Raw genomic sequence first — 25,483 nt, forward strand, 5'->3', positions numbered from 1 at the left:
GCGCTTAGTTAAAATTGCAATATTATTAAAATTCAAACATAGTTGAATTCAAACATGAAATTCAGACTTGCGTGCGGTAAGCAGAGTTTTATAGCTCTGCAGGGCTTCGGAATCTGGACGTATGGTCGTATGATTCCCAGCTGATGTATACTAAATGCATAAATGCGTCAGTAAACTTATGCAATAAATTTCATGACTGCACTGAAGCTTATATTTTAGGCATTTTCGAGTACTAATTCGAAACCAAACAGAAAAAATAGACAATCGATCAGGTCCTTTGGATTCGGCTACCTGATTGGTCGGCCTACGCAACGAACATAGCGCCGGCGATTCGTCTATCGCGCGCGAAGGCTGCCAATGGTGGTAACTTCAAAACGGACGCCGGCCCCTCCTTGTCGGTTGCAAGCCAGGGTGGTTGTAGCGGTGCGACGTTGCACTTGTTGCGGCCGCCACTGAAGAATATCTGGATTTATCGTCGCCGTCCTCTGTGCTGCACCGTGGCGACCTGAAAACACACACATCTTGCAGGCTACAGCGGCTTGATTGTGAGTCTCGCTCGCTGCGCAAAATTAACCGCGCTCTACGGCGCAGCGACCCGTTGCCCGGCGCGGCGGCGCGTTACCGCCACGTTATCATCCTCGGTGCATTTCATCTTGACTAACTTACCGCTTGCGAATTTTAAGCACGAGCGTATCTGTTTTAAAAGCTTCCCGCTCGCTTTCTTCTTTTTCTTTTCCTAATACGTTCGTTCTCGTACCGCACACTTACGAGAGGAGGCTTCGTACTGGTCCGCACTGAATCCATGGCTCCGTGGAGTCTGGGCGGTCTAGATAGGTGGCATCTGGTTGGAGTCCGCGGCACTAGCCTGAATATGAAGCCTGTGGTGCCCCATTGCCTCGCAACTCAAACTACCTGGATGCTCAATTTTTGAATTGGTTGTTGGCAAGGCATCTAAACGTCCGTGGTCTTTTGTTCCACAGCCCTCCCCCACAAGGCAACGATGGCGACGAAGAATTCCAGACAGCTTCAGGGGCTAGCAGAAAACAGCCGCAAACAGGTGAGAACGTGGCGATAGCCTTGCCACGTATGTGTTCGCCGTATTGAATGCCCCTGCGGATAGACGTGTGGGCGAGCTGACAGGGGCACTCAACCGATCGTTTTAATGAGTGGTTAAGGAAGCGTAGCAGGGCTAAGCGGTTGTGCTGACGAAACTGCAATGAAGGTAGCCTTGTTAGAGGCGCACTGCGGTGACTGCATATGTTTGTGCATGCTCGTTCTATTCCTCAGCAGTTGCTCCCTCCTTTTCTTTTTATCTGTGCACTCGCAGTGATGGCGTATGTTTACGCCCATATCTGATCAGCTGCGCTCGTAGGTGCCTAAAAAAAGCTTTGCGGGCATCGTTCGCGAGCGTCCCTGGGAGTAAGTTCTGCAGCGTGCTGTGGTAGTGAAATGCTGCGCACGTCGGCAGTCGTCCCTCTGCCTTTCTTACTTGAACAATCTTACTTTGGGTTTGGATTTTTACCAAACTATCCGACATTGTCAGTTTAAATTGAGGCATACCAAAGCACAGGGCTCAGGATTAATCTCGACCACCTCAAGTTCCTTAACGGACGAGCGTGCATTGAAAATCGCGAAATCTAGTCAGGAACCGAACCCGCTACCCTGTGCCCAGCAGCAGAAAGTGACAGCCACCGCGGCAGCCCCCCCCCCCCCCCCCGCCTTCCTTTTTGTTTTTATATATTGAAGGCCACGACCAAAACATATATGTGTGTGTGTGTGCGGCTCTTCAGAAATTTCGATAGAAAGTTTACGGTTCGCGCAGTTATAAGGGAGCTGATTTCTTTAAAAGTTAACCATTTCAGCTCAGAGCAGTATTTGTATTGCCAATAGGAGATGCCATCCAATGAAAAGTTTTTGCCAAACAATTGGTTCCTTTCAGGCAATCAACTAAGTTGCTTAACACATGGGCCAGTTGCAGATGTAAATTTTTTCATGTGTCTAAAACGGCTAGTTTTACTGTCAGTTTGTGGGGACCTAACTGTTATGCAGTAGGGACGGCAGTCAGGAAGACTGCGAAGGCTACTTTTAAAAGACTCTTTATTGGGCTGACCTATACCTGCAAAAGGAAATGAGTTACTTGGCGGCAGTGATAGCAACACGTGTGCTCGGCGGACGTTTAACAGAATCATTGCTGCCCCTGGCCGTGCTCAGTTTAAAGCTGGCTAAGAATCTTTGAGATGAAACTCCGAAAGCAGCTACAATGGTCTCGAACACGGTAGAAGCAGTTGTGTGTGGTTGCGATTGTTCAAGATAAAACTGGTCACATCTCTCGTCACAGAATGACAAAGCCGCGTGCTGGCAGCTTTCAGCATGAACAAACAAAATTACAAAGCTTCGAGGTAAAATGAACTTTATTAAAAGAAACAGTATTATGATAGTGAAGTTTTTTCCATACACAGTTAAGTTTAATTGGTGTAGTTGTAAGTGGATGTTTGAGTCCTTTGCTGGGAGCATGCTGCCAGGATTTAATGCATGCTGTTTTCTACCTAACCTCATTTCATTCACCAATTGCAAAACTTGAGTCGGCCTCTGAACTCTCAGCTGATACTGTATTGAGCATAGAACATAACACACCTTTTAGGAAAATTTACATGTGAGCAAAAGAATTCAGTGATAAAATGGCGAAGTGAGGCCAGCTATACTTAGGTTCGCACATAAGTGCAACGCTGTCATAGCTAGCGCTTCTGTTTGTGCCGTCTACATCCGCAATCAAAAGGTAGTGAGTTTCTTGTGGCGAGTGAAAACAGTATGTGCTTTGCCTGCAGGCTTATTACATTTTACATATGTCATGAGGTTGATTAAATACGCTTTTATTGCTGGCAAACATGCTACCTTGTCCCAGAAATGTTCCCCTGAGACTGTAGTCAAAGAACTCCGAGCCAGGCTGCTGGCCTGGCTGCAGAAAGCGCCAGAGCACAGACTTCTTCTGTACAGCCTCCCAGAGTCGGAAGACCCTACTGACTTGAAGTGCCAGTGGAATAAGGACCTGAAGGACATCTGCAAGGAGCTGGGGTCACAAGTACAGTTTGTGAACTCCAGCTGGGCCTTGAAAGCAGTGCGCAAATGGAATCAGTACACGGCTGACGCCGCTGAGGAGTTAGGTCGCCGACTGGGCAACCGATTTAGGGCTTTTTTAGGCCTACACCTTCGCAGAGAGGGCCAGCAGTGGCAAAAACAAATCCTCCCCCCAACTGCACCCCTCATGAAGGCCCTAGGTCACACGCTCCTACAAATGGCGGGAACACACCAACGAAGAGGCTCAAGGCGACCAGCGGCCGTGGACGGATTTAAGGATGGTTCACTACGAAAGGGGTGGGCTAGAGGAAAGTGTCAAGCTCGCCACAGTGAGAAAGGGGCAACAGAGAGCCACATGGCGACCGCACAGAAGAAGGCCTGCTAGAAGGACTGCATGACTGGCGTTCCTCAACATGCAAAGAGGGAGATCGCAGCGCAAATGGGAGGAGATTTATAACACAGTTGAATCGGAAGACTTCGTGTTGTATGGGGTGGTGGAAACTCATTTGCGAGAAGCCGAAGAACCGCCGAGAAACCCAGGACTGTGCTGGGAGGGATGTAATAGGACATATGGGGAGCGGAAAGGAGGCGGAATCGGAGTCGTGTTTCCACCAAAGCAAGGATGGGATAGAGTGAGACCCGAGTGCAGAGAGCATCTGTGGGTAACCGGCAGGTTGGGCTCCAAGAAAGTTGCGGTAGTTGTGGTCTACATGTGGACAGGATCAGCTGCCAAAACGCATAATGATACCCCCTGGGCGTGTTTGAGAGAAGACATCCGCTGTCTCCAGCAAGACTACCACTTGCTGTTATTGGGAGACTTCAATGCTCATCTTGGTGACCTAGACGGGTACACTGATACGAATGGGTGGGACTGTTAGGTGTGGTCGAGGACTTTGACCTGGTCGTCGGGAACTTGCAGAGGTGTGAAGAGCAGACCACCTGGACATCAGGGAATTGGTCATCAACTATTGACTATGCAGTTACGGTTGGTTGGTTGGTTTATGGGGTTTAACGTCCCTAAGCGACTAAGGCTATGAGAGACGCCGTAGTGGAGGGCTCCGGAAATTTCGACCACCTGGGGGTTCTTTAACGTGCACTGACATCGCACAGTACACGGGCCTCTAGAATTTCTCCTCCAAAGAAATTCTAGCCGCCGCGGCCGGGATCGAACCCGCGTCTTTCGGGTCAGCAGCCGAGCACCATAGCCACTGAGCCACCGTCTAAGTGATTGACGGAGTATCTCTCGAGGATGACGATTGACGAAGAGGGCGGGTGTAGATTGGGCAGCAACCACAACCGAATTTTGGTAGAGTTTGGTGGTCTAGTCAAGGAAATGGGGGAAGATTCGGAGAGGAAGTGTTTCCTATCGAAGAAGAAAATAGATCAAATGATGGAGTATTTGGAAGAGACTCCAGCAGAAACCTGTCAGGAAATGGTGGAAGCAGTACGAGCTGCCCTTTGGAAGAAGAAACGGGCAGGAAGGAAGAGAAAAAAGCATACGCCTAAGAGGTGGTGGGACGATGAAATTCAAAATGCCGTCGCAGCGAGGAAGGAAGCCTGCCGTAACCACAGAAGGGCAGTTAAATCCGAACAACCAGAGCAGACCTGCAATGGCTTATGGGAAATATATATAAGAAAACGAAGCAGATTGCAGCCGAACAGATCCAGCAGAAAATTCGAATGGCGGACAGAGGTTTCTTGGAGGACTTAAGGAAAAGTGGCTGGAATGCCCGAAGGAAATTCTGGCGTTTTCTAAGAACATATGGTAGGGCACCATCACAACCCCAGTTGTTACACCGAGACCTACAAAATCTTGTCAGCGCCAGAGGGACTGGCGGTTATGACACAGTGGGTCGTGCAACAGTTCACCAAACGTGAGAAGGGGGATGAGACAAGTGGCGAAGACCACAAGACTGGACCCAAAGGAGACTTGCGCGAATGGCTGGGACCCATTGGGAAGCTGGAGTTCAAACGCATTATCGCTGGCATCCAGGGAAATACAGCGGCAGGCTTGGACGACTTCCCTGCGATACTCCTCAAGAAAATGGGGCCAAGACAGGGTGAAGCGCTGTGATAGGCCCTCAGTGAGGTCCTCCACTCAGGACACGTACCCAAGGGTTGGCTAGTAGGCCGAATGTTTTTCTTGTACAAAGGAGCTGGCGACCGAAGTGACTGTGCTTCCTACAGGCCAATCATGGTGACCCCTGTACTGTACAGGATTTTTGCCCAAGTCCTGCGTCGTCGGATCCAAGCTTGGGCGGAAAGGTCATCAATCTTGGGTGAGCTGCAGAACGGCTTTCGCACAGGACGTCGACTGGATGACAGTCTGTTCGTGCTCACATAATGCATTGAAATTGCAGGGACACAAGGAAGACCACTATGGGCAGCTTTTCTCGATGTAGAGAAGGCGTACGATGGAGTGGACCATGCCAGGCTTTGGCAGATACTCGTCGAGAGAGGCCTGCCCACGGCGGTATCGGTGGTGGTGGAGTGGCAGGACCTTCAATCGGAACAAATTGCTATAGAACGTGGTTTGAAGCAGGGATGCCCTCTGTCCCCGCTTCTATTCATGCTAATGCTGAGTGACCTGAAGTGTGACCTGGGGACGTGCTGAGCAGGTTTCGACCTGTCATACATGGTTGAAGGCGAGGTCCAGTCTCAAAAGCTCCCTGCCCTGCTGTAAGCTGACGATATAGTGCTGGTGGCGGACTCAAGAGGGGAACTCCAAAGGCTCCTAGACGTATGCAGCTTGCGAGCCAGACAGCTGGGACTCCGGTTCAGCCCTCGCAAGAGCGCAGTAATGACCTGGGGACCTCCCGAGACACGGGACGTTGGGCAAGCATTTACACTGCAGGACAGGGTGATCCCATCGGTGTCGTCGTACCGCTACCTTGGCATGCAGCTCACCGCTGGCGGAGATTACCTCGTCGCCCATGAAAAACGGGCACATGAGAAGGCTCTGAGAGGCCAGCGCGTACTCAAGGCACATGCGTTGTGGGTTTTCAGCTGCATGGAGGTGGTTAGAGGCCTATGGAAGGCGGTAATGGTACCTGGGCTCACTTTTGGCAATGCGGTGCTGTGTCTGTCGTCTGCTACCCGAGAGTTTTTAAAGCGACGGCAACGAGAGGTGTGCAGACAAGCACTGGGCGCCCACCGATCGACACCCAACGAAGCGGTACAGGGTGACATTGAGTGGTCCGCGTTCGAGGCACGAGAGGCAGTGGCAAAGCTGGGTTTTGAAATCCGGTCATGGGTTCTGGGTCAAGAGCGCTGGGTGAATCAGGTCCAGCGCTACCTTCTATACTCGGGACTGTCCACAAGATGGGTGAAAAGTCCGGGGTTTAGCGACCAAGTTTGAGGTCCCCCTCCCAGCTCTGTGCGACCTAAAGGGAACAAGCCGAGCAGAGGTCATCTGAGAGCGAGGGTGTCAGCAGCCGAGACGCAGCGTTGGAAGATGACCGCGGAGAATAAGCCAGCCCTCAGTACGTATTGCGCTCGGAAGACAGAGGTCAAGCAGGAGAAATTCTATGATAACTCCGTAGGAAGTTCACTGCTTTTCAAGGCGCGCGCTGGAGTGGTACGGACAAGGCTTTGGTGGACTAAATGCAGGGGTCAAAACACAGCCGAAGCGGACGTGACGTGTGTGGTGTGCCAACAAGGGGAAGAGACTGCCAAACACGTAGTTCTGGCCTGTCCAGTGCTTCAGCCACAACATCCGGTTGGAACCCTTTTTGCGCAGGCCCTTGGTTTCCCGCCGCTTCGGCCACTGGATGGCAATTCGGCTGCCATTGAAACAGCGGATATCGGAGGGACAGATGCCGTGGCTGGTGCGGTGGAAACAACCAAACTTCGATTAGCATTGTGGAGAGAAATCTCCATGAAGACGAGGAAGACTACAAAATAATCTAGGACACTTTCGGAGGTTTCTCCGTAAGGACCGCCCGATACAAAGGGAAAGCCACATATCCAAATCCAAAATCATGCCTTAGACCAATCGGCCACAGAACAAGTGCAAGTAACAGGTCTTAAATACGCTTTTATTGGCAGTTCTTGGAAGCGCCTTAGTTGAGGCAGTTGAGGTATGGGCAGCCTGTGCTTAGCATGGGAATGGTCCTTTGATAGTTTTGCCAAGTGTGGCACTTCGGCTAACATTTCATGTAGTAACTTAACCTGCCATCAATAAAAGTTGCGAGCATCTGTTAGTGGCATCAAGTTTCTGTTCTACCTTGGAAGGATCTTTGCACATGGAGATAGATGGAGCACCATTAATGAAACAAGCGCAGAGTGGTATATGCTTAGGCACTGCAGCTTAATCGTTTGCTCTTCAAACAGAAATGGTGTAGTTTATGCACAGATTCTACATTTTCTTGGTGCAATTTTGCATGTTCTACAGGATGTAGTTAGTGATCGTTGAGGTGAAGTGTGTATTGAGTGTTGCCAGTATTCTAATAGAAGGCTCTGTCCATCATCGATATGGCACCATGACGAGGTAACTCCATGTGGCATACAGTGCTCTGCCATAGTGTTGTGCGGAAGTTTCAGCACCTGTAGGAAAGTATCAAGGCCCTTTGTCCTTTGTCAAGACCCTTTGTTTCCTTTGCTTGTAGGGAGCAGCCATGGCATCCCAGAAACGAATGGCAGAGAACTCCCCAGAGAAGGCCCCAGCGCGGAAGCGAGCTGTTCTGGGCGATATCTCAAATCCCACCAACCAAGTGGCAGCGACGGGAGAAGCCAGCAAGGCTGGCTTCAAGCCAGGCCCCAAGAAGACTGTGCTTCGGGCACGGCACGCAAAAGCCGCCACTGCAGCTGCAACTGCTGCTCACAAGGCTGATCCCAGGACAGCTGCCACCAGCTCCAAGCCCCAGCCAGAAAAGTGAGGCAGCAGCTTGTGGAGTGAAAACTTGCGATGCTAGGCTGTGAAGCACCCGTGCAGATCTTGGGAATGGTAGTGGCCAGGCTCCCGTTAGTTAAAACTCTGCATTTGAATTATAACAAATTTTGGGTCCGACTCAAGTTCATATTGAGATTTGAGTGTATCACAGTGGGAACTTTCAACTTGTGCAGAGAGAGAGACTTTCCTGTTTAATTATCCTTGACTGGCATGCTGCTTGCACGCACAGATGCACTTTGCAAAACGCTGGTTAACATATTTCAGACTTTCAGCTGTCGGCATACGCGGGTGGCTGAACCTTGCCTGCTGAATATCATGAAAGCAGGAACCATACTCTAGCGTAATAAATACGAGCTATGCCGTTTGGCTTCTGTGCTGATGTGTGTATGTTCTGTGCAGTGCTGAGCTGCCTAATGTACTGTGCACAGGGCAACAAGATCTGTAGCAGCGGCACAGACTTCACTGTTGCCCTCCTCAAGCCAAGAGGAGCCTCCGTGCCCCGTGCTGCCCGAAGGAGTTGTAGACTTCGACTTTGAGTCACGGGATGACCCATTTGCAGAGCCGACATATGCCAGTGATATCTTCAACTACTACAAGGAGCGCGAGGTGGGTGCACAAGACGAAAGGTTGTGCATTCATGGTTGCAAGTTTGGGGAAATTGTGTTGCTGGTGGTGTTCGTTGAAATGCTGGCACCTTCTGAGTCTTCAGTAGGTGCCTACTCCACTTAAGAGATGAATGAGAACGTGCCGACATGAATGTGGAAGGCATAAGAAGCATTTTCTTGAGAAAACAGAGCCAGACCTTAGTTTAGAGGTCTACGTTGAAGAAGAAAGTGCTCAAAAACTGTCTGGCCCCTGATTGTTTGAAGCAACACTGAAGTAGTGGAGCCGATTGTCGCACACTTACATATATAGTAGGAATGGTAATGGAGCCACATGGAAGCAGACTCTGGAATTCAGTAGCAGTAGGCGGTAGAAATGAGTTTTGATGTAGCGGAGCTAAGCGTTATGAGTGCCATCTGATGGTACTAATTCAGCTGCTACAGCAAAGTATTTCGTGCTTTCAGCTGCAGTAAAATGTCGATTTGATCAGCAAGGGAGTGAAAAAAAGAAAAACCCAAACTATCTGAAGGTCAAATTATTGAATGCACCCCCAAACGAAAACTGCCAAACACTGTTAGCACCATAGTCAATTTATGTGGTGGAAAACTAGGCAGTGGTCATGTACTGTTATGAAATCTGTGCAGCCATGGAGACTTTTTGCTGTTCAATCAAAGACTTTACTGCATGTGCACTCTTGGCAGTGTCAAAGTAAAACTGCTATGGTGAGGGTCTCCTCACAAATGGGAGCGTCGCATTTGAGGGCACTTCATTGCAAAACAGCGACAAGTGTGCAGTTTTGGAGATTGGCACTGCAACAGTGAGAAATTGTAAACAGAAAGACTAGCATTGCGCCAATTGGTGTACAGAAACGAAAGCTGCGGAGACTGCTGTTTTCCATGGAGAGAGGACACCAATCGCACTACAGCACAATGCGTGGTGTCGACTTCAATCGCTGGCAATGATTGTAGACGGTCCTGTCAAGGAGGTTCATGTTCTGTTGTCTTGAAACTTTGTGTGGCTCGGCCAGATTTTAATAATGCAGCGCTAGCTAATAAACAGGCAGTGTAGCGAGTTCATTGTATCAAGGTTGACCACCTCAGCACCTTCATTACTTGCAAATGCACAAGCTTCAATGGGGACAGCGTCTGGGAACGGAAAAACTTCAATTCTGAGGAATCTGCTACACGGAGGTTTGTTATATCCAGGTTGCTGAGGGCCAGAGGCAAAGATCAGAAATCAAAACTGCATCCAGTCTGTTTTTCAGCCTAGCAATAGGGCCCTCCAGTCGTCGTCAGAGGTGCACGGGCAGGATTGCCCAACATAGTTCAGGCTTGAAGAGGAATTTAGTATCTGGGACGAGTCTCTAGGGCAACGTAAACTGACAGCTTCGTTCTTAGCAGTTAGATCAAGACCACTCTTGTGAAGGCTAAATTTGGACTCGGATGCTGTTACTGCGCGATAGTCAAATGAGGTGGTCGTCAACAAACGTGCTTTTGTCCTTATACTAGTTCATCTGGACAATTGGTTGCCTTGCCTGTTGTATCTCGACATGCCCCACCCCCCTTGGGAACCTGTCTCAATTAACCGGTGCAAGCCCTTCATCATCCAAATTAATGAGCTTCTAACACCACAGATTTACATGGGCATTAGCTGGGGGCCTTGTTGACAGTCTGAATTATTTGAATTTCCTAATAAACTGGAGCTGAAATATCAAGGCTTTATGATGTGTTTGACGATTAAATATGCAGGCTTGTCTCTCGTCCTGTCTCACTTGCAGGAAATGTTCCTGGTGTCCAAGTACCTAGAGCGACAGGAAGAGCTGTCGGTAGGCATGCGGTCAGTGCTTGTCGATTGGATGGTGGAGGTGCAGGAGAATTTTGAGCTCAACCATGAGACCCTGTATCTGGCTGTCAAGTCGGTGGACCGGTACCTGTCCCTGCAGTCCTGCTCCAAGGCCAAACTGCAGCTACTGGGGGCCACTGCACTGTTTGTGGCTGCCAAGTTTGACGAGCGCTGCCCGCCATCTGTGAGAGACTTCCTCTACATCTGCGACGACGCCTACAGCCATGACGAGCTCATAGCCATGGAGGTACTGCTGGCCTTGATCCTTTCCATTGTCATCACATTTAAATGTGATCTTGGAACATGACCGTGCAACACTATTTGTGGACAGAAAATAGTAACGTGACTGTTCTTGTCTCGACAAGTCTTAACTAGTGCAAAGTGCGTAAAGTATGTGGTCATGGTTGCCTTGGCCAGATGTTACCTTTGTATGCATTGCGAGGAGCCCACAAAGTCTTAGTTGCATGCATGACATTGCCATTCACCGCTGGTTGCATCAGTTTTAGTGTTGTGGTGTTAACGATGGGAATACGTGGCATTTGGTCTGGTACTACTGTCTTATACCGGCTGTGCACATGTTTGGCGCAGATGCACAATTAGTGAAATGCTTTAGCTGACTTTCGGTAGGCCAGCAACTGATTGCACGTGCGTGTGGTACATGTGCACAAGTAGCGCTTGACATTTAAACTATGCAGATAAAGAATGCTAAAATGTTTTCTTACTGCATCTACCACTTATAAAGCCTTTCAACTGGATCGTACCTTTGTAGTGGAGTCTTGGATTGTTTCATAGCTTATAGAGCTAAAGTTTGCTGCTAGTTCAATTGTTTGATGAATTTTGAGCTGCATGCTGTATGTGGCGATGTGTAAGTGTCGTGAAAACTTTAAGGCTCCCTCTATCCCGTTTTTTAACAGGGTCACTTGCTGCGAGTGCTGGATTTTCAGCTCGGAATGCCACTGTCATACCGGTTCCTGCGGCGTTACGCGCGCTGTGCAAAACTGGCTCTTGAGACGCTAACGTTGGCACGCTACGTCCTTGAAACGTCCCTGCTCGACTACACTCTGGTGGACCAGAGGGAGTCCAAGATGGCTGCTGCTGCTCTTCTCCAGGCTCTGCTCATGAAGGGGCTCTCTTGGGTGGGTTCTTGGCCTCTCTGTTTCAAGCACTGTTTACCCTGGAAGCTTTGAATTACTTCGAAGTACTTGAGGTGCTCACTGATGCCGTCTTCTGTCCACCATATCTCTTGTACTCTGTGATGTCGGTGCATATTAAAGAACCCAAGGTGGTCTAAATGATACGGAGCCCTCTACTGCAGTGTCCCTCATAGGCTGAGTCGCTTCGTGACGTTATACCCAAATCAAACCACAAAATCTCTGAATCTGTACTTGGAGGCTGTGAACACACTAGCCACCCGAGTCTCGTTACCCGGATGCAATGCAAAGACAAAACTGCAGTCAAAGCAAGCTGAGGAGGATCTTCAAATGCATTGCGTAATGGTGATGCAATGACTTCACAACCCTGTGGACAAATGAGGAATTTTATGTAGGAATTGCATCACTGTTGTACTGTGTAGTCGTGGGGTGGGTCTTTGAATTACCCATGCGAGGTCATGTGGTTATGATGTCAGGACCCACTCTGCCAGTAGTCTTAGGAAATACTTGGTCAGTGACTGAGATTTCACTTCCTTCTGTTGCGAGAAGTTTTGTGAAAAAAAAAAAAAATCTTGTATATAATAGCCCTTTTGTGCTCAAAAAGTCACCACGGTTGAAAATTCATGGATGCTATGTGGGTTAGGTTTTCTTCAGTGCACGATAGGTTTGCCACTTGTCATTGACATCAATTCCTTTCCCCATATATGGCAGAGTTGCCAAACCGACACTTCACAAGGGAGAGTGCACTTGCTGAAAGTGACGCTAAATTTGCCCGTCTGACATCACTATCAGAGTGTATGAAGAACGCGCTTGACAAATGTTGTTGTGTGTTGCTCTCCTTTCCACTTGGGATTCCTTCCACAACTGCCCCCCTGTGTCTCCCATTACTGCAGAATGCGACGCTGGAGCACTACACTGGCTACACCGCCAAGGAGCTGGCTCAGCTGCAGAGACGCCTCAACCACTTTTTGGGCCAGCAGCAGAAGGGCAGCCTGGAGGCCATCCGCTCGAAATACTCGCACACGTGAGTTGACCATTGCACCATGTTGAGCACGTTAAAGACGCATTCGTCATGATCATGAGCAAGGAAGGCACTCTGATCGCTGTAAAAAACACTTGAGAAGTGTAGGTATGGACCTGCACAATAGCTGGCGAGGTTGAGGTCATTCATTTTTAAAACATGCTGTTATGGCTGGCCCTGCCTTTTACGTAGTGCTAAAGCTGCTTTCACTTTGTGTTTTTAGCATTCATGCTGATCATTTTTATTCTCTGGAATCGCAGTGAGAATTAACAAGCCTTTAGGTGAGAACTTTAATTAGGTTTCTGATGGTTTTGTGCGAATGATAATGAGGTGTAGTGTGGGATGAAGGTGTACGCAGGTGCTGGAAGAGGGTGACCATCGGTTCGTTGCACTCCTTTTCCTTGCCACGTCACTGTCATGTGGTGAAGCCCACCTAAATAAAGCCTAGCGGGGGCCCTCGCCTGGCGTGCTTTGATGCTGAAAAAGTTGGGCTTGCCAACTGTCTTAATTCTAATGAGAGATATCCTAGTTATGGTGTACTGGTAACTGTATCGGACATGTTATGACAGGCAGTGCCTAGCTCCTTGTTGTTGCTTCAATGCAAAGCTAGCAACGCCTAGCGAGCAGCGCACTGCTACCACTTGGGTGGGCAGCACGTTGCTGTGCAAGAAGCGCATCACCACCGTGGTGACGGCAAGGCGGTGAAAACAGGACATGATTGATGGTGATGCCGCAATTTAATGGCTGCGGGGCTAGCGTGAGCACTCCCGCCACTGCCTGCTTCATCTTCTATTCCGTGGCAAATATATCCAGGTTTGAGTGTAAACAATTTGACATGCTGGCATACAGTATCTTCCTGTGACTTTGTGTGTCAAGTTCGCTACGCATTCCGACACTTCTTCTGAGAAGGTGCTAGCGCTGTGCTTGTCGTGTGACCACACATTGGAAGCCCAAACATTTAATTTCTGTGATGCAAATAGTTCCTTTTCCAGCGTTGTATTCCTCCTGACTGAGCAACAAAACACATGTGACTAAAGCAGCGCCATGTGCTGTTGCAGGTTTTAAAATGCATTCAAAACTTGCGAGGCCAGCATTGTATGTAGCAAGAAATTTTGGCTCATATGTAGCCCGAGCAAGACTATACTTTACTTCCGTTGAGCCTTACTCAAGCCGTGATGATGATGATAGTTTTTTGTTAGCAAGGTTTCTCTTGTTGGCTTAGGGTAAGGGGATAGGGTTGTAGGTGGCTATGAAGCCAGCGATCAAGAAGTGCCCCCGCACTTCACATCATGCGGAGCATGCCAGATTCTGCTGCACTTGGCCACTGCTCAAAGCTGGCAACTTGACCCCAATGGATCCTTCAGATCCACAAACTTGGGGCGCTCCCAGAGCAAGTGCTCGAAAGGTAGTTGGTGCAATCAAGCCCAAAAATGATTTGTACATGTTCATTGATGCAGTACGCTCAAAGCAAGATAGGCAAGCTGTCATGCTGTGCTCTTTAATGTGGCGCGACACCTTTCCTTAAAGTTTCACCCCACTTGGAACATAGTAGGCGGCAGTGGTTGCTGCGTTATTGATACTTGCAGGGAGTTCGTGGGAACAGCCTCTGGGCAACCTCTACCTCTGTGATGAACCAGGCCACTGTGCCTCTCACAGCAAGTAGACAGTTTGGCACAATCGCTCAGCGTGGTACTACATTCCTTTTCTTTAACGACTGTTCTTGTGTGCTGTGCAGGGTGTTCTTTGAGGTAGCGCTGACCCCGCTGCTGCCGGTGGAGACCAGCTGAGGTACACCACCTTTCCTCCGGCTGCCCTGTTGTGCGGAGGAAGACAGTGGGGGGGGACAGTGCAAGCTCTCTACACACATTGCTCATTGTGCTCTAAGGCATTGTACATAGTCACCATGTTGCCGTGTCGATTTTATGCTTTTATACCAGAACCACCCCATTCCCAACCTGAAATTTTTAAATAAACCTCCATATGTACAGTCATCCATGTCTCCTTTGGTATTTATGCTGTGTCAACCTCACAGTGAAAGCCATGTGGCTCGCAGGTTTGTCCGCTAAAAGTAGTAGTAGTTTATAATGCAGATTGTTCCAAACGATGAGTTTTTCTTCTCATGTTTGGACCACCTTGATGTAACCGTAACCTTGTCTATTGTGTTAATGCAAACTTAAGGGGGGAAGAGGGCCTTACAAATAAATTTTATTAAGGGGGGACACTGGTCTTTGAGACCAAGAAATGGCCAAAAAAACGATTTTCAAACAATGACATTTGTGGAATTTACAGCTACCATTTTCCAAGTGTACCGCTTTTTTCCTTTAAGAAATCATCATTTTGACCATAATATTAAATTCATATCATCGTGTGGGCTGAATTTATGCAGGCGCTGTTAATTTAATGGCATGAAAATTTTGGACATCTGGCTATCTTAGTATGTCGATATCTCAACATCTAGGACAGATAGAGATGTATTATTTGCTAAGGGAAGCTGAAGGCACAGTGTGTGCAATAATCGAAGCAGATTTGTTCAATCACACTTCAAAAATTTATAATTTTGCAAAGTTTACCAAAGCACTACATTCACACCTTGAACACTGATATTCCAAGTGCTGTAATATTACTAATGAGGGTAAAATGAAAAAACTGCTTTGATTATTGCACTCTTTACTCACCATACTATGCAGCCATGGATTAAAAATGATTTTTTATTTAGCAGTTTTTTTTTGCACCGAGGTAATAATGAATGACTAATTAAAATTATCTTGGGAACCGTCTAATTTATAAGAAAGATAATTGCATTGTTGAAATCAGTATAAAAAAACTGAGCAAGATAGTACAGTTTCATTAGGATTGGGCTAAAAAAAAGGAAAATAGGTCTAAGACCAGTGTCCCCCCTTAATGAAGTCACAACAATGAAATCTTTAGGAAATGTGCATTCTTGCGTGCTGATTCCAAATATGTAATTCAATTTTATGTACAACAAATATTTGTGCACTTATGCAATATGATAGGTAAGTTTTGCCAAGGGTGTGAAAAAATTCTACTGCAGGGAACTTGTTAGACTGCATGCCATTGGTTTCTCTAGACATTAAGCTATGCAATAAGGGTAAAATTGCCATCCTGCCGGTTATAGAAGGTGAGTTTAGTATTTTGAAATCCGTTTCTTCCCCTTTGTGAAGTAGCAAATTCAAAACCCTGCAACTCAACTTCTATGATAGGCAGGATAACTTTGTCCTTATTGCATAGTTTGATGTCAAGACAAACCAATGGCATGCGTCCTAGCAAGTTTCCTGCAGCAAAATTTATTGAAAGCTCTTGGCAAAAAGTTGCATAACATATAGTGTAAGTGCAGAAGGAGTTGTTTTACATAAAATTACATTTCATATTTGGAATCAGCATGCAAAAATACATGTTTCTTGAAGATAGCATAATTGTGACTCCATTAACAAAAATTTTTTTTCTAAGACCAGCTTACCCCTTAAGGTGGAACATGGCAGAATTAAATTCATTTCTTCATGGATTCTGATGACAATTGGCAGAGTTTACCGCTAATGCTTCTGGGATACATAAAAAATTTTACATTGGTATCTCGACAAATTTTCATTTATGGAACTTTCGTCCTTTTAATCTTGTACCAAGCTTGAGTGACTTAAAATATATGGTAGAACTGTTAAAAGTGCATTGCATTTAAAAATAAAGGGATGAGGTCACAACATCCTTGGATGTCACCTTAAAATGTAGAAGTTACTCTGAAAACGTGCCGGAAAACTAAATGTTGCAACCTGAACTGTTTCTAAACGAATGCAGTGAAAAAATAACCTCTATACAGACCCAGCAGTCACTAACAGATCGATGAAACAATCCAAGCAAGTGGTAAAAAAATTTATGGAGGGGACTTAAGACTACATGTGTTCTGAAGGCAAAAAGCATATTTTTTCCTTTCTAATGACTCCTAATAATTAGCTTAGTCTCATGGCAAATAGACTAGGTTCACCTTTATTTGCCCAAATGCACTGTGGTTTTATGGCCTATTGGTTGAGCGCTCGCCTTGTATTCTCAATTTTCTTGGTTCAATTCCCCGCACCTTTAAAAGAAATTTTTTCTTTTGCTGGCGACGCCGTTCGAGGTTTTGTGGACCACTTTTCGTGGACGCCGCTGCCGGGTTTCATTGCTGCAAGTGTGTTTCGAGAAAATTTCAAAGTTGTGCCTTATATGTCACTTTATCAAGAGGCACCAGGTTGTAGTCTTGTGTCCTTTTGAACAAGGGGCTTCTTGAATTCCTTGCCTTGAAACTGAAATGCTTTTGCTTTTTTTTGTGTGTGTGCAAAATGCCCTCTTCCACTGCTCTGCAAACAGCATGGTGGTCAGTTCGCAGACCAAGTGTAGCACAATATTCTGCACAAGCACTGCAGGTCCCTGCATTGTACAGTCAAGTCCACTTATAACAATACTGGTTATAACAATATATTGGATATAACAATGGCCAGTCATGGCACCATCAGCTTTACCATGTGTGCTATGGTAAAATAAACTGCTCATAGCAATGCTGTCAAGGTACATTATTGGTTATAACAATTAAATCTGGTAATTGAGTGTCAACCATTATAGAAAAAAACAATGAAATGCTACAACCACACCAGCAAAGCCATGCTTACAACACAAAAGCGCTCGCGTGTGGGGCCGACCAATGGACTAAGCCGGCACAGCGATGCCACGAAAGCAAAAGAATCTGTGAATGCGTTCCCCTGGGCAAAAGGCCCATGCAGAGAAGAAAGTAGAGAGCATGATAGGGAGCCTTGGCGGAGCAGTATTTCTGAGGGGTGCGCTGCTCGCAGAAAAAAAATGTGCAGACGCGTTTTTCTTTGTTTTTACACTCTGAGCTATGGCTGGCACCGGCAGCGCATACGTTGTCCCATCTTCCGCTGTTCTTCGCTAACATCCTCACGGTCCCCACTTCACAAATTTCCCGTGTCCCAGGGGCAGGAGTCATTGCGTCAGGCGAGCTGCTGCATTGGCTATGCGCGCCATGCTTACCCCCAATCAGTCGGTGCTGTGCGCATACGTGCAGCCAGCGCGGTTTTTATCTTGTCAGCTGTCACTGCACCCTTAGTTCTGCATGCTTCTTGAATTTCCCGTAAGAATAACTTCTGGAAAGCCGGCTTGATTCCTGTCACGTAGAGGTGTGCGAAGCTCCCGGTGGTGCAGTGATGCCGGTGCTTTGGTCATCGGTGAACATTGTTCCGGTTCCGTGAAGTTCGAATTAACGAGCTTTTATAGGCATTAGAACAATCAAACCCCTCCGAGTATTTACTGTCAATAAATGCTCTGAAGTTTTTCATCTTTTCTTTTTTTTTGGCACAACCCTGTTATAAAAATTACTGGTTATAACAATGGTATTTCCATGGCACTTGAATATTGTTATAAGTGGGCTTGACTGTACTTGCATACTGCCGGGTTGACAGCTGTCTTTTGCAATCAAGGATGCGTTTTCGTCTTTTGGCAGCAGAGACCAAATAACTGAAAGGAGGCTTCACATACGTATTCAAGGATGCATGAATTGGGGGGGCCAATGATTAAATTTTTTTTGTGAATACTGCCTTCCATTTACTTTTGACGGCACCTGTACATACATTGTGCAGTCTTTCTCAATGATTGTGAAAGAGGAAAGAGTGTCTATGTCTGCGTGGGCAAGAGTAACCACTGACAGGACCAGCGGCTCTGAAACACCTTCCAAGGAGAGCATATCAACTCGTTCAATCACTGCATCGGGCTGTCATGAACACGCGAGAAAAATAGTGCACTTCTACGTGCAGTAGAGAACCCACAATCATGCATGGAAGTTGATGAGCCCTTCCCGGCGACTTTTTCATGCTCGCACCTTCTTCCGTCGCTCACACCTGCGTATACAAGTTTAGAGATGGCTATTGCTTCGATTCTTTCAGACATCAAGCAGCTACCATGGCAGTGGCCAATAAGCCACCTAGCTCTAGGGGGGGGGTGTCAGGAAGCTCTGCCTCTTGAGGTGGGGTCAGTGGAGAAGCACAGACCATCCAGCGTGCAAAAAGTGACGAGAGGACAGGGAAAGGCACAAAGGAGCTGAAATTCAAATTTTAAATACAGATAACTCAGGTTCTACAAAGCGCATTAAAAAAATACTTCCTGGACAATATTTGTGAAGCAGTGTGCTTTAACATACCACAGCTTTATTACAGCCCCTTCCAGAGCCCCTTTAACACCATTGCCATACTCTTAAAGGCAAAAGCTGTGTTCTCCAATTTTTTTCCAGCAGTGCCCTGTGCCTTGCTTCTCTAACAACCGACCACTGATGTCAATCCTCCAGTAAGGAGGTATCTGGCCACCTTAGGATGTTTCATGATAGCATTCAGTAAGCTTTCATGTAAGCATTAAGTCAAATTGCAACAATCGACTCCTTTCACAGAACTCTGATTGTGCCCTGTCCAAGCCTTCCACCTGGCCTTCCATAAAAAATGAGGCAGCCTAATGAAATACCAAATTTGAATGAAAAATTGACTTTATTATTTGTAGGAAAAAAAGGTATTCCCTCAAACCCAACAGAACTGCAGAAATACTTTCACATCTGAAAGTATTTCACATCTGACGCTTATATAATGCAATCACAACTGCAGTTTGCACACGAATGAAGCTTCGTGGCACTCCCTTCAACGTATTCATTCACACACAGTCACGGATACACAGACACAGAAGGATTCAATTAAGCTTCGACAAAAAAAGGATGTACAGCGCCATCCCAATGTCTGCGTTAGCTACCACTGAGATGAAACACTGCAGTGCTATGCTAATGCATAAGCACATGTGTATGTGTTTTTATGAACATGTGACAAGGTATGGGTCAGCTGAGAACAGTGATGGGGGGGGGGGGGGATAAATGAGAGCGTGCTTCAAGGTGGGCCCTTCCGGTTGAGATCTGGTGGTGCAGTCGAGCTTTCACTCGTCTGGGCCGCAGTCCACAAAGTCCCGCAGCATTTCAGCCACATTGGGTTCTTGCTCCCCCTGCACCAGGCACATAACATAAGACAGCATATGTCACAACCAACTGTGCACTATGACTTGCCAGCCATACGCACACTCTGGCATTACGAGGGGCACATCAGGGTTCCGAAAAATGGGCAGCAAAATTCAATTTTACCGCTTGACTCCACTCACAAACTGAACACCTTTTCTAATGAACTCAAACTGTGCTGGCAAAAAAAAATAGAAGCACAAACAGTTGTTCAACTGCTTGCAGCACTCCGTAAGTGCTACCACTGCACTGAACAAAGCTGTAGACAATGTTAACTCCTCCTACAGACGGAGCTCGTTTGGACTGTTGTGGTCACCACGTCACTGCCAATCGCACGAAATTCAGCCATGTCGATTTTGACATCCACAGAAAATGGCTGAGCACCCATCTCTCGATGCAACTCGCTTATCGGCAAACTCTTCGCTGTTCACCAGCGCTTTCGCACTTGACATTCTCAGTGTGCATTAGTGTGGTAACAAAGGTAGAATACGCCAGGCGGTGGTGTGGCATAGCTGCAAAGCGCATACTCAGGGTAGCTGTTGACTGAAAAGGTGCGATGGAAAAAGCATGCAAGTGATTCAACTGGCCAGACCGGATGCACCACAGTGTATTTTATATTGATGAGTTCGGCGTGGTGCATGCTGTGCACGAATTAAAAACTAGGCTGTGTGAGGGGCGACGCGATGAGCACACCTAACGTCGCTGCAAAGGGTCGCTTTGGCTGGCGTGATGCCACCGTGCCAAGCGAAAAGTCGGAGTGCCACCACTGTCAGTGCGGATGTGCATGAAGTATTGATAGTCCGATTAGGACCTGTGCTGCTTCATGCGGGCTCACACTCCTATATAAGCGGCGCGATACTGCGTTACCGGTTGAACTCAGGTACTCCCAAGTTTGTGGCGAACTAGGCCATTCTCGCATAGAACCCCAGGTCTTCGAATTAACCGAGCCAGTGCAAGCAGCCAGTTTGAATTATCCAGTATAAATCACGTATTATGGGACAGCTGAAATTCTACAAATTATCCAGGATTTCAAATTAACCGAGATCGAATTATTGAGGTTTTCCTGCATATGTGAACGTCAAGAAGATATAAATTCTGAAGTGCCAAAAAAAAAAAAAGTTTTTTTGGCACCTTGCCCCACAGTTCACTTTACCACACTTAAATTCAAAATTTCGTTGGAAGTCCCTCTCGCACTCACGTGAGGTACTCGTCACGTGAAAGACTGGCTTACCTTACTAGACTCCACTGAGGTGGGTTCTGTCGCTGTGGTGCCTGCTGGAGGCTCAATAGCTGGAGAGGCCTTGGCTTCCTCACATGCTGGCCGATCTTCACATTTCTCTTCATCCGTGTGGTTCTCGACAATGACGGCCACCTCCTCCTCCTCTCCCTCCTTCGCATCTGGTGCACCTGCATCCTCACCGCCAGCACAGGGCTCTTCCTGCAAGTCAGCGCTGCACTCCTCCACTGGAGGTGGTGGCACCTGCTCCTTCTCTTCCTTTTCTTCTGGCTTCTCTTCCTTTTCTACTTCCTCCTCTTCTTCTGCAACTTCCTCTTCCTTGCTAACTTCCTCTTCCTCCTCAGCATGGCCATCTTCAACAATGATGTTGACATCACTGGTCTCTGTTATTGCAGTCACTGATGGCTCAGTGGCAGTGTTGGCCGCAGTGGAGAGCGCAGCATCCGAATCGGTGCCCGCTTCCTCTTGGTCTTCCTCGTGCGATGTGTCGACAATGGCGTCGGGTACCCCATCGCTCTCAGTAGGCAGTGCCGGACCATCGACGTCGTCGCTCTCCAGCTCAATGCAGGCTTCTCCATTGGATTCGACATAGTCACCTTCGTCTTCGTCCTCATCGTATTCTTCCTCGGAGCACTCCTCGTCCTCGGACGAGTCCTCACCCACGGGTACAAGTTTCGCAGACCCAGAGGCCCCAATGGGGCGCCCCGCGCCGGCACCAAGCCCAAGGTGGCGCTCGTGGAAAGCCTGGCGGCCCTGGCCATTGACAGGCGGGTGGCACACCTGTACCCCCTCTGCAGCCTGCATCTTCTCCAGCTCGGCTTCCTCATACTCCTCCTGGAAGTCCATGTACTCATGTCCATCCTCGTCCGACAGCAGTTCAGCCTCCTGATTTCCGGCTCGGTAGGCTGGCCTGCGAAAAGCAGACAGGAGTGCAACTCTAGAAGGCCACTGACATCAAAAACATGCAGGCAAACTGATGCAAGGAGCAGGAAAACCAGGCGAGCATAAATTAGAACAATAGAGAGTCATCTAGCTTTAACCTAATGATTTCGGAGGGGTGTGCAAATACCCATCGTTAGAATGGTCAAGGTAAAGATCTACAAGTGAAATGGAAAGTTGACATAAGTTAACTGGTTATGCGCAGTGACTAAAAAAGCACAAAAAAACAGAGGTTAACAGGATGCAAACATGACATGGGTGCGACACGGGTGTCATGGGCACCCGTGTCATATTTGCTTCCCGTTATTCCCAGTCATTTCGGGTGCTGTTTTTTCATAGTCACATCCACGACCGACTTACGCTCTGAACACAGCACAGCCTCTGAGCCATGGGTTCTCCAATCGATGCAAGCCACCATGCTGGTTCCGGTGTGTGTGCACAGAGTTAACGCGAGCGCAGACCGGCTCCGGGATTTACACGGGCGCACAGGCACATGGCACCTATGTTTGGGAAGTGTCCATGGGGTCGATGTTTTGGCTAAGCATGCCATCCCGAAGGAGGCACACTGAATCAAAAACCACATGAAGCTAGTGTTCCAGAAGCATCATTCGCTCGAGACGAATACTTTACTATTTGTACGAATATTTGATTCGCACACTCCCCAACAAAATGCTTTTACGCAAGAAAGCGCACTGCTGAAAGAGTTTCTGCACACCTGCAAGCAGAACTGCAGAAAAGCCATCTTGCAGGAGCGCACTTTCTTGCTGATGCGGAAAAGGCAGAACACCTTAGCGCTTGTGCTTGGCTCAGAAATGACATGCCTAAATATCGGTATAGCGCATGCACCACTGCTGTACTCTGGTGCAGTAAAAGGTATGTAGACATGGAGTGCACCCGCTCATTGACTTTGAGCTTGAATACTTAAAGTGGTAAAATGTTCAATTGACGCAGCATCACATTATCGTGGCACAGAGATGGCCCGATATTGGCGCCGTGTGCGCATTGCCTGCAATGCACAGAACGTCATGCTGTGCACCTGCTTGTGAAGTTGGCAACAGCTATGCTTTGCAAGGAATGAGATGAGACAGAGAAGCATGAAGACCCATCTAAGCAGCTTCAAAGCACTCCGTGCCCCGGGAAAGAAAAAATGGCTGAGGCTTAGCTAAGGTTAAGCCTTGTCAGATGCGAAGCATATTGATGGCTAGGCTTGGTAATACATGGCTTTCCTTGGTTGAATACTTGGTCATTTTAATACAACCACTAGAAGCCTTCGTCGTGGGGGAAGACAACGGCATGGCTACAGCGGAACGCCGACTAACCACGAGACGCGCGTTGGGTGGGCACCTGGATTGCCACGGAAGCCGCGTCCGCCTGCCCGGTGGAGCGAGCGTTTCACCTACACCGAGTGTGAACGCGCATTCGAAATGAGGGGGAATGCCGCTCGAGGACATTCCGGCGTCTGTGTGATGGCATCGTTCTCCCTCTCCCAGCGCGTGACGGCGATCTGTCGTGACGTCATCGTGCCACGTGGTTGATCGCGTACAGCTCCGAGCGACGGCGTGAGGTGGGGGACCTGTTTCTCATCTGTCATGACGTCACCGTGTCACGTGGTGTGACGTCATCCTGTCACGTGGTTGGGCGCGTACAGCCACGGTGACGGCGTGGGGCATAGCTTTAGCAATATGCTTCGCATAAAAGTCAGAAGAAAGAACTAACGAATAGCAGTCACTGTGTGTGAGAGAAAAAAGAAGATACTAGACCAATGCCATTTTAGAGTAAGATAACGTGACCTTGCTTCATGTCCTCAGTCTTTGGCTCACTTCACCTTCCCCATCCTAACACTGTTCCCACTTGAAGCCCTCCAGCCCATCACTGGGCCTTCCTCCTCCCCACCACAGATGAATGCTTTCCCCAGACGAAGACAAGTCCTCTTGTCGAAACATGCACCCCGAGGCCTTCCCCTCCCTCGTTCAGTTTGTGAGAGATATAGTACAATCAAGGTTTAGTTTACCATAACCCTATCAACTCAAGGCCATTTAGATATTGTTTTCATGTAACATATATCTATACACATCTAGCATGCTCAGATCTCATTTTTGAGGGCACCTCTTTAAGGGGGGACATGGGTCTTAGAAAATTTTTTTTATTTACAGACCAAATGAAATGAAACTGCACTGCCTTATTCAGTTTTTTCTGCTGATTTCAAATATGCAATTTGTATATTTCTAGGCCAATTAGTTCCTGAGATATTAATATATATCATGCCATTGTCTGCTGAAACAATAGAAAAAAATGGGCTACCAGAAATTTAATTTTAATATGTGGGTAGATACTACAATGTGTGAGGAATGCAACGCTGGAAGCAGTTTTCAGTTTTTTGTCCATGTGGACAAATGGGCTTATAGTTAGTTTCATGTGTGTCGTGTGTTTTCTGGCACTGTATGTCTGGTTAACTCACTTGAAAACTAACTACTAAGCCCATTTGTCCACACGGACAAAAAACTGAAAACTGCTTCCAGCGTTGCATTCCTCACACATTGTAGTGTCTACCCACATGTTAAAATTAAATTTCTGGTGGCCCATTTTTTTCTATTGTTTCAGCAGACAATGGCATGATATATTAATATCTCAGGAACTAATTGGCCTAGAAATAAACAAATTGCATATTTGAAATCAGCAGAAGAAACTGAATAAGTCTGTGCAGTTTCATTGCATTTGGTCTGTAAATAAAAAAAAATTTCTCTAAGACCCATGTCCCCCCTTAAGATGAACTCCTGATAAGATGAACAAACTTCCATGACCCTTAAAATTTTTAACGGGAGTGTACTGTATACAGTCGAACCCGGATATATCGAATTCGAAGGGGATCGGAAAATAGTTCGATATAGCGAAAATTCGATATACAGATATAGGCTAACTAAAACTGCACTCCCGATCATAACAAATTGTGGCTTACCGTTTGGAACAGCCGCGAATCACATAGTATGGGCGCGCAATGTGAAAGCGCTTTATTTCGCGGAAAAAAAGATCACTAATTTTGGGCTGCTTTTTCCCCTGGGAAACGAAGTTCAAAACACTGGCCTCGATCTTCTCGAGACTGTCCAGGTGCGAGAGCACAGTGCCTTCCATTTCGCCGCAACAGCGCCGAATCAGGCTAACGCTGACGCCAGTTCAGTGGCTGCGCACGGACGCGTTTCTTCGAGAACACAGTTGCCCTCGTCGTCGCTGGAGTCGGCGTCTTGAACGCCAGCTACCGCTTGAACTTCGCTGTCAGCGTTAAAGTCCTCAACAGTCACTTCGGACGGAACGGCGCCGAGAAAATTGGACAAGTTGCGAAACGCGTCGTCCAAGCACTCATCGTCATCTAAATCTTCCGGACATTAATCTCCGGCCACTTCAAGGCCTGCCTTGCCAAAACAGTTGGCTACTGGGGCCTGCTTCACGTCGCGCGTTGAAACACAGGCACACACACAAAAAAAAACACGCGAGGCGCAGATGGAGCGATAAGAGCGAAGCCTATGCGAGCGGCAGTCAACGCGGCTGCGAAGGAACGACAGAGGGAAAAGAAAGAGCAGGGAGAAAGATCGGCGCTCTGGGCTTCGTTTCTTTTTTTTTTTTTTTTTTCTGAGCTCTCTCTTTTCCCCAGACCCACGATGTGCCCACGAGCGACCGTTTTCTC

The 25,483-nt window shown here is 47.5% G+C and overlaps 2 protein-coding genes across 3 annotated transcripts in view; one reads left to right on the forward strand and one right to left on the reverse strand.

The window, feature by feature from the left end:
* Positions 1-344: 344 nt before the first annotated feature.
* CycB3 (cyclin B3) lies at positions 345-14,574 on the forward strand. 2 transcript variants are annotated; one of them, XM_089545699.1, is made up of 9 exons: positions 345-545; positions 981-1,057; positions 7,683-7,948; positions 8,395-8,572; positions 10,347-10,658; positions 11,326-11,547; positions 12,456-12,586; positions 14,170-14,238; positions 14,319-14,574. In XM_089545699.1, the coding sequence occupies exons 2-8, from the start codon at positions 1,001-1,003 to the stop codon at positions 14,210-14,212; spliced, it is 1,209 nt and encodes a 402-aa protein (XP_089401825.1). In that variant the 5' UTR covers positions 345-545; positions 981-1,000; the 3' UTR covers positions 14,213-14,238; positions 14,319-14,574. The 2 variants fall into 2 exon arrangements, with proteins under 2 accessions (XP_089401825.1, XP_089401824.1); XM_089545698.1 differs by lacking the exon at positions 14,170-14,238 and having other exon boundaries at positions 346-545.
* Positions 14,575-19,093: 4,519 nt separating this feature from the next.
* LOC149343176 (proline-, glutamic acid- and leucine-rich protein 1-like) overlaps positions 19,094-25,483 on the reverse strand; it is a 41,349-nt gene continuing 34,959 nt past the window's right edge. The window contains exons 17-18 of the mRNA XM_089545708.1: positions 20,860-21,775; positions 19,094-19,618 (exon numbers count right to left, since the gene is read on the reverse strand). Coding sequence (XP_089401834.1) covers positions 19,553-19,618; positions 20,860-21,775 — 982 coding nt within the window. The 3' untranslated portion in view covers positions 19,094-19,552. The remainder of the gene's footprint in view (positions 19,619-20,859; positions 21,776-25,483) is intronic.

This window comes from Amblyomma mixtum, chromosome 5 (assembly GCF_055824585.1).
Source record: "Amblyomma mixtum isolate Tamu chromosome 5, ASM5582458v1, whole genome shotgun sequence".
Lineage (NCBI taxonomy): Eukaryota > Metazoa > Arthropoda > Arachnida > Ixodida > Ixodidae > Amblyomma > Amblyomma mixtum.